The sequence below is a fragment of the Mus caroli genome, unplaced genomic scaffold (assembly GCF_978045245.1).
Source record: "Mus caroli unplaced genomic scaffold, Mus_caroli_1 scaffold_6, whole genome shotgun sequence".
Lineage (NCBI taxonomy): Eukaryota > Metazoa > Chordata > Mammalia > Rodentia > Muridae > Mus > Mus caroli.
Window position 1 is genome coordinate 25,940,330 of NW_028227261.1, and position 12,338 is coordinate 25,952,667.

At 45.2% G+C, this 12,338-nt stretch overlaps 1 protein-coding gene across 3 annotated transcripts in view; it reads right to left on the reverse strand.

Annotated features, from left to right (window-relative positions):
- Positions 1 to 7,800, reverse strand: part of Srsf4 (serine and arginine rich splicing factor 4) — a 28,210-nt gene extending 20,410 nt beyond the window's left edge. For 2 of the 3 annotated variants that reach the window (XM_029475916.2, XM_021160694.3), the window contains exon 1: positions 7,506 to 7,800. Coding sequence is in view for 1 of the 3 variants with exons in the window: in XM_021160695.3 (XP_021016354.1) it covers positions 7,506 to 7,612 (107 nt within the window). In the remaining 2 variants the exon portion in view is untranslated. The remainder of the gene's footprint in view (positions 1 to 7,505) is intronic. The other variant, XM_021160695.3, reaches the window with a different exon arrangement.
- Positions 7,801 to 12,338: the final 4,538 nt, after the last annotated feature.

The following is a 12,338-nucleotide window of genomic DNA, read 5'->3' on the forward strand; positions in this document are numbered from 1 at the left end:
TGGCCTGACAACCACAGGCCTCAGTTTTCATATTAGCACAACCGGGGATACCACTCGTTTATAGTGTTTTGATATAGTTAGCTGAAATAGAAACTAGACAGCTGGGGAGACAGGACAATGGCTAAAGGTGAAGCCTGGCAACCTGAGTTGAATCCTGGGAAACCACAAGGTAGAAGGAGAGAACAGACTCCAGCAAATTTCCTTGTGATTTCTACACTCGTGCCATAGCATGCCACTACCCCCATAAATGGATTAAAACAAAATACAATGAAGCTGTTAATATTTTCTAGTTTTAAAGAGTTCAGTGTTAGCTCACACTTACAAGTACCACTCCCTGTATTTTCTCAGATATGTGGGACACATTTTCCTTTTGAGGATGAAAAATACAATTGTCTGTGTAAAGTTACCTACAAGCACCTCAAATCTCCACGAACCCAAACCACATGGATCACCCAGTCACCACTCTGTGCTTTAGGGAAAGACACCTCATGTAGCTCATCTCAAAAAGAAAAGGAAGAACAAGGCATTAAACAAAAAGTTTTTAAATGTCTTGACTAAATAATTACATGTAATGTTTATTTATAACACAAACCAGGGTCTAGCACCCAAGAGGAGAGAACTTGAACCAGGATAATTTATGTTAGAAATATTTAGATATAATTTATAGTCTTGTTTCTTGGTATTGATTTCCCATTTCCCATGTTTTGAGAAGAAGTAATATAATAAAATGGACCGCATTTGTAACAGTTATACAATTATTAAAACAATGACAGAATATTACTTCATCCAGGGTCCCATCTTTTCCTTTTCCTTTTTTTTCTTTTAAAAAAGACAAGGTCCTCACATGCTCCGGGCTGTCCTCAAACTTTCCGAGTAGCCAAAGATGACTTTGTTGTATTCCTGATTCTGCTGCTTCTGCCTTCCAAGTGCTGCGGCTACAAGAGAAAGCCACCATACCTGGCTAGCTTTGTTGATTTTTTGAGACAGGATTTATTTTTTTCTTTTCCTTTTTCCTCTTTCCTTTCCCTCCCTCCCTGAGACAGGGACCCATTCTTTACATTGCCCAGATTGGCCCTCAACTCCTGGCTCAAGAGATCCCCAAAGTATCACTTCAAACAGCAAAGATGTTAAAACAGTACCATGGCTCAGTAACAGTGGGGTGGCCACGATGCATGCACTCTTAGCCACTGCTGCCTTTCTTGTAACTGGTACGGTTATTTTTGTTTTTGAGACAGGGTGTCACTATGTGCTCCTAGGTGGCCTGGAACACACAGAGATTTGTCTGGTTCTGTCTCTTGGGATTAAAAGTGTCTACCACCATGCATTAAGAACTTTGTGTGTCATTTCTTGTGGGATTAATGAATTTTGCTCCATGAAATGTGTCTTAAGACACAATGCCAAAAAGGTTTTCATGCATGATATCCAGTACAGAGCTATTTATAACAGCTAGTATTAGGAGCAACCTAGGGAGAATAGCTAGGCAAAGCACAACTCAGCTAGACAACGAATTTTAGGCAACCAACAGTGAAGATTTCAATATAACAACAAAAACATCACACAAGCCAAAGTAGAAAAAGTGGTACACAACACATGGGGATGCACCTCAATTGCTTAGCAGGCATAAAGCTCTGGGTTAACCCCAGCACTGGGTAAAATGGAAAAGGTGGACCACATTCTAGAATTCCAGCACTTGGGAGAGGTAGGAATATCAGAAGGTGAAGTCATCCTTGGCTACACAGTAGGTTTGAGGCTGGCCCTGACAACCAGACAGGCTGCAATATGCAGACCAGTCAGGGTCTTGCTGTAATATGTAGTAGTCCCGACAGGCCTTGAGTGAACACACAATCATTCTGACTCAGCCTGGTAAATGATAGGACTACCACAGTATACCATCAGAAAGCCTCTAAAGACTTTTGACATCTCTTTTCTGTTTTACATTAAATTACCTACAAGCTATACATATTGTTTAAGTCAAAAGTTACTTTGTGAAGTACTCAATTCTCCTAGGCTAAATGGAAAAAAAAAACACCCCACAGTGCTTAAAAACAGTATAATAAAGTTTAAAAGTTTAAACAAGGGAGGTGATGGAGCTAGAGAAGTGGCTCAGTGATTATGAACACTGCTGCTTTTCGGGACCACCTAGGTTCAGTCTCCAGCAACCACACCTGTCTAGAACACTGTCTAGGAGATCTGATAGCCTCCTCCAGCACCAGACACCCATGTGGTACAGACATACATATAGGGAAAACACCTGTACACATAAAATTAGATAAAGCTCACAACCTATCGGTTTGGAAATCAAGGGTTACCAGAAAACATAAGAATGCATATTTATTTTTATGCCCAAATCCTGAAAATATGCAAGTTTTACATAAATAATATTTTCCAGTGCTACATATGCATAAAATAGTGAAAACCAAATATAATCTAAGTGTCTTCTAACCAACCTTTAATTGCATATATTAAATAGAATTTATATGTAGCATTTCTATATAATCACTACAGAATCAAGACTGTAGAGGTAAGAGGTATGGCTCAGTGGTAGAGTGACTTGCCTACCATGCATACAGCCTGGGGTTGGATCCCTAGCACAACACAATTCATCATACAAGGCAGGTTGTTGGAGTTAGAGAATATTCAAAGCCAGACAGACTGGACTTTTAGGCAAACAGGCAATAATGTGCCACCTGATTCCAAGTTGGTTGAAAAAGGGGGAGAAAAAAGAAGAAAGCGAAACAAGGAATGTATGTATACTATATAGCTGGGCATGGTAGCATTGCACACACACGCCTTTAATCCCAGCACTCGGGAGGCAGAGGCAGGCGGATTTCTGAGTTCGAGGCCAGCCTGGTCTACAAAGTGAGTGCCAGGACAGCCAGGGCTACACAGAGAAACCCTGTCTCGAAAAACCAAAAAAAAAAAAAAAAAAAAAGCAAAGGCAGGTGGAGGATCTGTGAATTCGAGGCCAGCTTGGTCTACACAATAAGACCCTGCCTCAAACACAAAGCAAACAAACAAAACAAACAAAAGGAAGAAAGAAATATATGTGTGGAAGCTGTAGAGGTGCCAGGTCACATTACATGCCCCAACTGCAGGCAGGGTCATTTCTGGATGACTTTGCCTCCTCCTTTCTTTGTTAGAAAAAAGTTAAACATGGAAAACTGTCATAATGGGAAATATACTGTACTTTAAAGAAAAAGTAAAATATGAATAAAGATTCTTTTTGTTTGTTTTGCTTATCAGGACACGGTTTCTCTGTGCAGCCCCGGCTGTCCTGGAACTCCTCTGTAGACCAGGCTGGCCACAGATCCCCTACCTCTGCCTCCTGGGTGCTAGGATTGTCAGACATTATAGCCCAGCCTATAAAGAATCTTTTTTAAAAATTTTATGTATAAGGCTGATGGGGAACTCTTTAACAAAGTGACTCTTTTCTTAGGTAAGCAGTAAATTAACACAGAACCAAATTCCTACCCGACTCAAATACTTGAGACACAAGTTCAAGTGGGACACTACTTTTTAAGGCTGGCAGATGGCCTATGAACAAGGTAAGGTAATGGTAAGTGAGGACCCTTGTGTCATCACTAAACAGTGCCCCATTTACCTGCCATTTGGCAGTGGCTTAGCTCACTAGAAATCCGTAATCTGGAATATTAGCTTAACTAGCCCTCCTCCACTGTCCCTCTAAAGAGCAAGCTCCTGAGGTTTCAGTCCGTGGAGAAAACGCCTGTGTAGGTTCTGGGGTGGCAGGGATTCCCCTCAGCAAATAAGGCCCAGTGACAGGGATGGGGAAACAGGCATCTAACTCACTGCAAGAGTTTTTAAAACACCCCCCCCCCCCCCCCGTTCCATACCATTTTAATTTTAAACAAAGGTAAAGACAAAAACAATCCAGCAATACCAGAAATTAAAAAAATAAACAAACAAAAAGACAAAAACAAAACAAAACAACCCCACCACCACCAATTTAAAGCTTTCTATTAAAACTCTACCACTTCACTGTCTGGCCCACTTTCTCTTGAGTGCTTTAACTAATGATTTAGCCAGCTAAAGAAAGAAAACCTCAATAATTTGTAACTCACTCTTGTTATTAAACAGGTAAACCATTTAAGGATGGAGTAAGCTTTACTCAAAAACCGAGAAGATCTGTGACTGAAACTTTAAAAACAAACAAACAAAAACGTTCCACATATCACAACAAAGTGATTTATTAATAAAAAAGAAAATTGAAACAATTCACATGTAATCAAAGCCAGCAAAAGCAACCATAAAGCTGAAAGGTACTAGTACTTTTTTGTCTCCTTTAAACTCCCAGAATTCCATCTGGTCCACTCGAGCTCAAAGTGGCACCAGGTGGTTTATCAGGCAGGTAGGAATGTAGCAGACTCTAATGTAATCAGGAATGGTCAATGTGACCCCAGGGAGATTTTGCATCACACCTGTGGTCCCCAGAAGAACCATCTGTTTCCAAGTTCTCTGAAACAGAAGCGGGTTGCCTGGTATAGTAAAGGAGCAGGCAGGCAAGGCAACGCTGAGCTGCTTGTATGCATGCCTCTCCCCCAGACCCAAAGAGAAGCCACAAAATCCTTCCCTGGACCTTAAATCTTTATTCTGCACGTATAAAGAATGCTACATAATTCTCAACTTTATCTACAACTCATGTGCCAACACCCAAGATACCTCACCTTAACAGATGTGAACACTCTAGCAATTCTTTATAAGTCCCATTAATCTAAAATCTGTTTTAGAGTTTCAATCCAGAAATGTTCAAAAACACTTCCCTGTAAGGAAATCTACCATTGTCCTAGGCTCAAGACTATGCACACCCCACATTACATTCTCCTTTTGTTCTATTGCTTCCTTTCAGTCTCCCGGCACCTCCACCATCTGTCTTCTTCCCGGAAGTCATTTTCCTTTGCAATGATTTCAGAATGATGCTAGGTTGTACTGCATGGAATTAGTGTCTGTCACACCTGTCTTTAAGCCCCAAAATAACTTTCTATTCCTTATTTCAACCTTGATCTATGATGGACTTCATGTACACCACCCGTTATTTGGCAATATGAGAATCTAAGTTCCTAAAAGATGTAGGCAGCTAAAGTTCTCAGAGTGTCTGTCCTCTTAGATTCCCCTGAGTTGTTCCATGTTCCCCTCAAGAGTCTTTGAATTCTATTCATGATTTAAAATTGAGTGTAAAACTCCTTAAAAATTTTTTTATTTATCTTTACTTTTATTCTCTTAAATTTATTTTATGTGTCTGGAGGTTCTGCCTGCATGTTTAACTGTTTACCACAAGCCTGCCTAGTGCTGGAGGACAGAAGGTGTCAAATTCCCCAGGACTGGATGGAGCCACAATTGTGCACTCCCATGTGGGTGCTGAGAATTGAACCCAGGTCCTCTGGGAACACAACCAGTGACTCTAATGATGGAGCCATCTCTCCAATCCCCTAGTGTAAAACCTTTAATAGTTGTTTCTGGTCTGGTGTTAAATTTCTAGGTCTTAACAGCTAGACTGTTAAGAGTTGGTCCTTACTGGACCACTTCTTCACCAATTCCAACATAATGTTTTTCTTTCTGGACATTTCTCTTTCTTCATTCCAAGTCCCAGTAAATCCATACTTCAGAGCTCAGTTTAAGAAAAATCTATGCTGGGCTGGAGAGATGGCTCAGTGCTTAAGAGCACTGGCTGCTCTTCCAGAGGACCTGGGTTCAATTCCCAGCAACCAATGGCAGCTCACAATGGTCTTCAACTCCAGTTCCAGGGGATCTGAGACCCTCACACAGACATACATGCAAGCAAAACATCAATGCACATAAAAGTAAAAATAATAGAAAAAGAAAATCAATTTTAGTAAATTACATTTTAGTTGTCTGAGTTTTAAGTGAGAACAAGCATTCCTTGATTCAAAAGGCATGTCAATCCCAGCAGGTTAGTCAGAAACTGTTCTGTCTCCTTCCTCAATTCCTGCAGTGCACCGGTGCAGTGCAGGGGATCCTGTTGGCGCATTTGTTACCTGAGCAAGTGATCAGTTTTGCCCTACTACCTTTTTCAACTCTCACCCACTCCTTGAGAAAAGAGACCTCACCAAATATACTGCTAGCAAACACTAAGGGGCTAAGATGCTGCCTAATGACTCTATTACAGAGGATGGCAAAAGCTTTATACTTTTTCTACCTGACCTTCCTTTTTTATGAATGAGAGAACAGGTTCAGAGAAACTAAGTCACTTGCTCAAAGAAAGGGGGGGACGGGGGGTCGGTTAATTTCTCACATGTAAGGTTAAATATCACAAAAACAATACTCTCATGCCAGCTGGTTTGCTCTGTAAGAACAAAAAATGAAAAATTGTCTTTGTGAATCGAATCCAGGATTCACAAACATTTTATCGAAGTCTTGTTCTCAGCAAGGAGAGTCTTTTAAGTGTCAATTATTCGAAATCTAGACAGCTTTGAGAACCTGCTGGCTCATTTGCCATTCATACTAAAGTATATGTCTTCTCAAATGTCAGTTACTACTGGTCTCATTGGACCAAACACAAAGTCTAAAAAACAAAACAGGCAAGAAACAAACACAGCAAAACCCAAGGGTTCCCCTAACACCCACGGTTTAGTGCTTCCGACGCCGTTCCGGTCCTTAATGCCTTTCAAGTCCTACCTAATAATTCTCAGCTCCCAAGCAAAAGATGCTCGTACATTCTCTAGGCATGACAACTCACCCGTTTTCCCTGAACCTGGTAGTCCCTGCTAGCCTTGGTTCGCCAAAGCAGATTAGAAATACAAGCCCAGATCGTACGGGGAAAGCTGTTAAGTAGGCAATTTGGAGATGTGTCTCCACTTGCACCAGCAGCCGACGCAAACCTGGCCAGGATGGCCCTTACCCACTCAAAAAATCCTACGACAGCCATCATTTTCCGGCAAGTTGGAGAGCCGAAACCACAACGTGGAAAACTCTGTAAGGACTCCCCAAGATAACGAGCTAGGACTTTAATTTACTCTCGGAAAGGGAGCGGGCAAGGCTTGAAGCGCGGCAAGCCAGTACTTTCGAAACTGTCACTGCACAACAAAAACTAGTGTCTCCCGCCCAAAGTGTGGCACACGAAAAAGCCAGAGCTCCTGTCCTCAGAAACACACGCCGGGAAGCCTCTGGGCGGTCAGGCTGGGGAACGGGGAGAAGAGGGCCGGAACCCTCATCTGCTCCCGGCAGCCCCAGAGCGGGAAAGGGCCGCCTCGGACCCATAGTCCAGCGACGGAAACCGAGGCCTCCCCGGCGCCGGGAGCCCCAGTCTAACCCGGGCCTCCGTCCCCATTATCCCGCCACCACCCCCGCCCGCGCAGGCGCAGTGGGAGCCGGGCCTACCCGCGCCCCCGAGGCACCGCCGCCATGGCGGAGCGGAGGAGGCCGGCGGCGGCTTAGCGCCCAGCGAGCGCCGCGCTCGCGTCCCCGCGGCCTCCCAGCCACAGCCGCGGCCCTGTCAGCCCCCCGGCCGGCCCCTCCGCCGCCCTCCTCACCCGTTCTTCAGATCCACCTCCAGGATCTTCCCGTAGCCCTTAAAGAAGCGCTCCACATCGCGCTCCCGGGCCTGGTAGCTCAGGCGGCCGATGTACACCCGCGGCATTCCGGCGGCGGCAGCAGGCCCCGGCCCCCCTCAGGCGGCGGCCGGCGAAGGGAAAGCGCGGCGGCGGCGGCGGTAACGGGCGGGCGGCGGGACGGACGCAGCCGAAGCCCGGCGACGTACGCGAGCACGCAGCTCGAGAACGCGCGCCCCCGCCTTCCCCCCTACCCCCCCGCCCGGCGGAGGGGAACGGGAGGGAGCGCGCGCCCGCTTCCCGCCTGGCCAGGGTCGGGGGCGGGGCTTTACTGGAGGCGCGCCGGCGCGGGGCGGGACCTGGCCGAGTGAGCGACAGCTGCAGCACGTCCTCTCGCGAGCTCGCCGTGGCAGCGGCATTTCCCCCGGAAGTGCCCGCGTGGGTGCGCGCCGAGCGGGTGTTCCCGCCTTTGTCCTTTGCTCTGGTAGACTTTCTGTTTTGGGGTGGTTTTCGGTAAACGTCCCTGTGGGAAGTTAGTGGGTCCATGACCTTGGGCCCCTTTTCTTTTCTCTCGGATCTTTGAGCCTCTTTTATCTTCCTTGTACTTTCAGGGTTGTCTCTACAATGTCGATACTAGGTATGTAAAAGAGTTCCAATAATTGGTTCGGTATTATTTTGCGGTGTTGTGGATCGAACTCAGGGCCACACGGATGTTGACAAGTGCCCTATCTCTTGAGTTACATCTCAGATTTAATTTTTTTTTTAAAGCTCTGACCATCGGTTAAGAGCACTGACTGCCAGAGGTCCTGAGTTCAATTGCCAGCAACCACATGGTGGCTCACAACCATCTGTAATGGGAATCGGATGCCCTCTTCTAGGGTGTCTGTCTGAAAACAGCTACCGTGTACTCATACACATAAAATAAATCCTTAAAAAAAAAGTTCTGACCGTCCTAGAAATAGCCCTGTAGACCAGGCTGGCCTGAAACTCTGCCTGTCTGCCTATTGCTGGGATTAAAAGCATGTGCCAAACTATGTCCGCTCAGTTTAGTGCCTTGCAGTTAGATTAAGCACGACAGAAAATTACTATTTTCTTTTTTTGTTTGTTTATTCATTTTGAGAAAGGGTTTTTCTGTATATCCCCTGCTGTCCCGGAACTCCCTCTGTGGACCAGGCTGGCTTCAAACCTGCCTGCTTCCCAAGTGCTAAGGTTAAAGGTGTACCCCATCTCTGCCAGCTCAGAAAAAATTTCTAACCTGCAAGATTATAATCTATAGATGTCCAGTGTATTGCCAGAATAACCAAATGTAATGAACTGTGCTGGGGCATGTGGGTGCTCAGTAATGAAAGGTTCCTTTTCAGCTTTGCCGGGAGTCACTGAGGGTTTAGTCTCTTTACTGCATTTCCACTTTAACTGATGTGCTGGGTAAAGTTTTCTCTTCTGCATCTTCTGCTTTCCTTTGTAGAGGCAGTTTCTTAAGTATTCCTTTAGAAGTTAATTTACCATACAGCACTTGGCTTTTTTTTTTTTTTTTTTTTGGTTTTTCGAGACAGGGTTTCTCTTTATAGCTCTGGCTGTCCTGGAGCTCACTTTGTAGACCAGGCTGGCCTCGAACTCAGAAATCCGCCTGCCTCTGCCTCCCGAGTGCTGGGATTAAAGGCGTGCGCCACCACGCCCGGCTTGGCTTTTTTTTTTAAGACAAGAACTTTCTATGTTCAATCGCCTTTGACTAACCTGTAAAAGCCTAAGAACTGCGATTGCAGGTGTGCATCATACCTGATTTTTGTCTCACTATATTTTAATCATTTCAGAAGCATATGAAAAGCACTTAAGACCATTTTGTCTTATAACACACTTTTTTATACACAGTAACTTACCTAGTCACTATTCCAGTGAAGAATTAATTGAGACAGGGTCCAACCTTTGGTTTTTAGAATTGCCACAATCAGTGACCATGTATATTCAAATAGGATCTATCCTGGAAATGGGAATGTCATTAAAGACATACTTCTGGCAGATCACTTGTCTAACCTAGCCTTGATCCTCAGCATCGCCTAGACATACAGACTTGGGAAGTAGGAATACTAGGTTAAAGGGTATAGGCATTTGACTTAGGGACAGTATCACTTCTTATCCTCAGCTGGCCTTGGATTTGCAGTAGCTCTCTTGCCTCAGCTTCCTGAGTGCTGAGGGTTGCAGGCATGGATCACAGGGCCTGCTTCAGCATGTGTAACGTGGTAGCTGTTGGGTCTCAAATACTCAACGTATTATCAATATTTTGATTTAGCCAGGTGATGGTGGCCCAGGCCTTTAATCCCAGCACTCAGGAGGCAGAGGCAGGCAGATTTCTGAGTTCTAGGTCAGCCTGATCTACAGAGCAAGTTCCAGTACAGCTAAGGCTACACAGAGAAACCCCATCTTGAAAAAAGTTTGTCAATCCAGTGAAGAGGTATCCTCCAGGCCATTTGGTTTGCAGTTACCTTGAGGGATCCAGCCTCTCTTCATGTCCTTCATGCACCTGTACACACAGGGTATACACACCTTGACACGTTTTCATTTGTGTTTTATTCTTTGCCCATTTTACTTGATTTATAGTTCACTATAGACTAGGGAAATCAGCAGCTTGCCAAATGAATTGCAGCTATTTCACCAGCGTGTTGACTTTTGGCATTACCATGTTTCTTGGGTGTGAATGCACTGGCAGACAACCCTAAGGAAGTGCTTCTATCTCTCACGGTGTGATCCAGGCATTTAACTCAACTCAGGTCCTCAGACTTTTATGACACACTTGTGTTTTGCCTAGAGACTCCCAATTTTATGTTATAATCAAAGGCTTTCTCACTTTGAGGTCTTATGTTTCTTTTGATGTTGTATGGAAGTAGGGTCACACATAGTCCAGGTTGACCTGGGAACTTGCTATGTAGCTGAGACTGACTCTCCCAAATGCTGGAGTACAGGTCTGAGCCAACATACTTGGCTTGGGGTTTTAAGTTTGTTTTTTTCTTTTAATTTAGTTTTGTGTATATGGATGTGAGTACAGGTGCCTGTGGAGGCCAGGTGTCAGATCTTCCTGAAGCTGGAGTTACAGTGGTTATGAGCCACTTGACTTGATTTGGGTGCTGGGAACAATTCTGGTCTTCTGCAAGAGCAGTGTATGTGTGCTCTTAAGTGCTGAGCCAGCTCTCTGTCTCTCTCTACTGGTTACAAGGTTAGCTTTGTACAGCAGCAGCTTATCATTTGGGAAGTACTAGAGCACCTGTTTGCCATGTTCAAGCCCCGAGTTTGATCCTCAGAACCATTTGCAGTTGTTGCAGCAGGTGCTGTGCCCCGTACAGGGCAAGGAGCTTGCCAGAAAGCACTGTGGTTATTGCTAATTCTTTCAAGACAAAAGGACAGTGATGACTACAACACACAAGTTTGTGCAAGCACCTTTCCCCTGGGCCTGTCTTCCCATGAGGACACAGGTCCTCATCAATATTGTGGCAGAGGCCATGGAGTTGTGTGGTGGAAGCTCCCAGAAGGGGACATGAAGGTAGAGCCAACGTCAGCAGCAGGTGTGCTTCAACTTTGGTTTTAGAAGGTTATGGCTATTTGTTTTTTATCTTGGGAGCCTAGGGCTCCATACAAAGGGTGTGTTTTATTCAGTGGGCCTCAAGGACAACCACCAAGTTCCACAGCTATGTCCTGCTTTTATAGAGTGGACAGGGCACAGGAAGTCAGTTCTCTTTTTATCTATTTTCCCTCTAGCTTGTTCTGAAGTGTTGGTACCTATTAACTGGCCTTCAGAATTTAACTGTGTGGGGATGTGGTGGGGGGTTTACTTCTCCGAAGTTCAAAAGCCTGGGGATTTCTCCTTCATCTTTAGATTCTATCCTTGCAGTTGTCCCTCAGTTCTGCCAGAGCTTTCCAAAGCCTGTGCCTCTGCTCAATTGTCTGTTGTCCCCTCAAGTCTCTTGACTGAGAGTCCTGACCTGCTATACCACCCTTTACTGCAGCGTGTCTCAGTTCCAGGTAAATCACTGGGTGTCGTCACTTAGGATCAGGCTCAGTTGAACATTGGTTTAAGATGCTGGGATTCTGAGGTAGGCACTGGGGTCTGTGTGTGTGTGCATATCCTAGGCTCCTCTGACCTTGTGTCATTCTTGTCAAGGTCAAACACGGCTGTGTACACTCCAAGAATCATGTGTGAAAACCATTGGGAAGGTAGAAGGGGAGAAAAAGACTGCATAGCAGCTACATTTGAACAAGGTTCTAAGATACTGGCACCCAACACTTGTCATACCACTGGCCAACCTTGTTGCAAGGGAGACAAGCAAGGACACTGGTTATAGCCCACTCTGTGCACACCTAAAGGCTTCAGGTTTTAACAGAATGGGTGTTTGGGGAAACGAAGGCTCTAAGTGCTCGAGCTCTAACTTGGCTTATCTGGTGTGAGTCCTGCCGTTTGCCTTCCCTTCCTGAGTAGATACAAAGACCAAGCCTCATACCCAAGATACAATGCAGTTCCTTTCACTGTTTTTTCTGGACTGTTTCCCTCCTTTGCTCCTGCCATCTTGTAATTGGAACAGGGCCTCCCTTACTATGGTTGCTTGCTCTAACCCCCAACGTTGTGACTCCCCCAAATCCTACCTTTTATTCCTGTTGCCCCTGGGCTGCCTCTCTGTCTTGGGCTTTCTCACTTGTCCACATGGACCTTTGGTACAAAACACTGGCAACCTGGAGGACAGACCAGAGCACAGGGACAGGGACAAGCTGATCCTGAGCCTCAGTGCATGAGGTGGCACCTTTTGCCCAGCAGGCACCTGCCAATCTGCC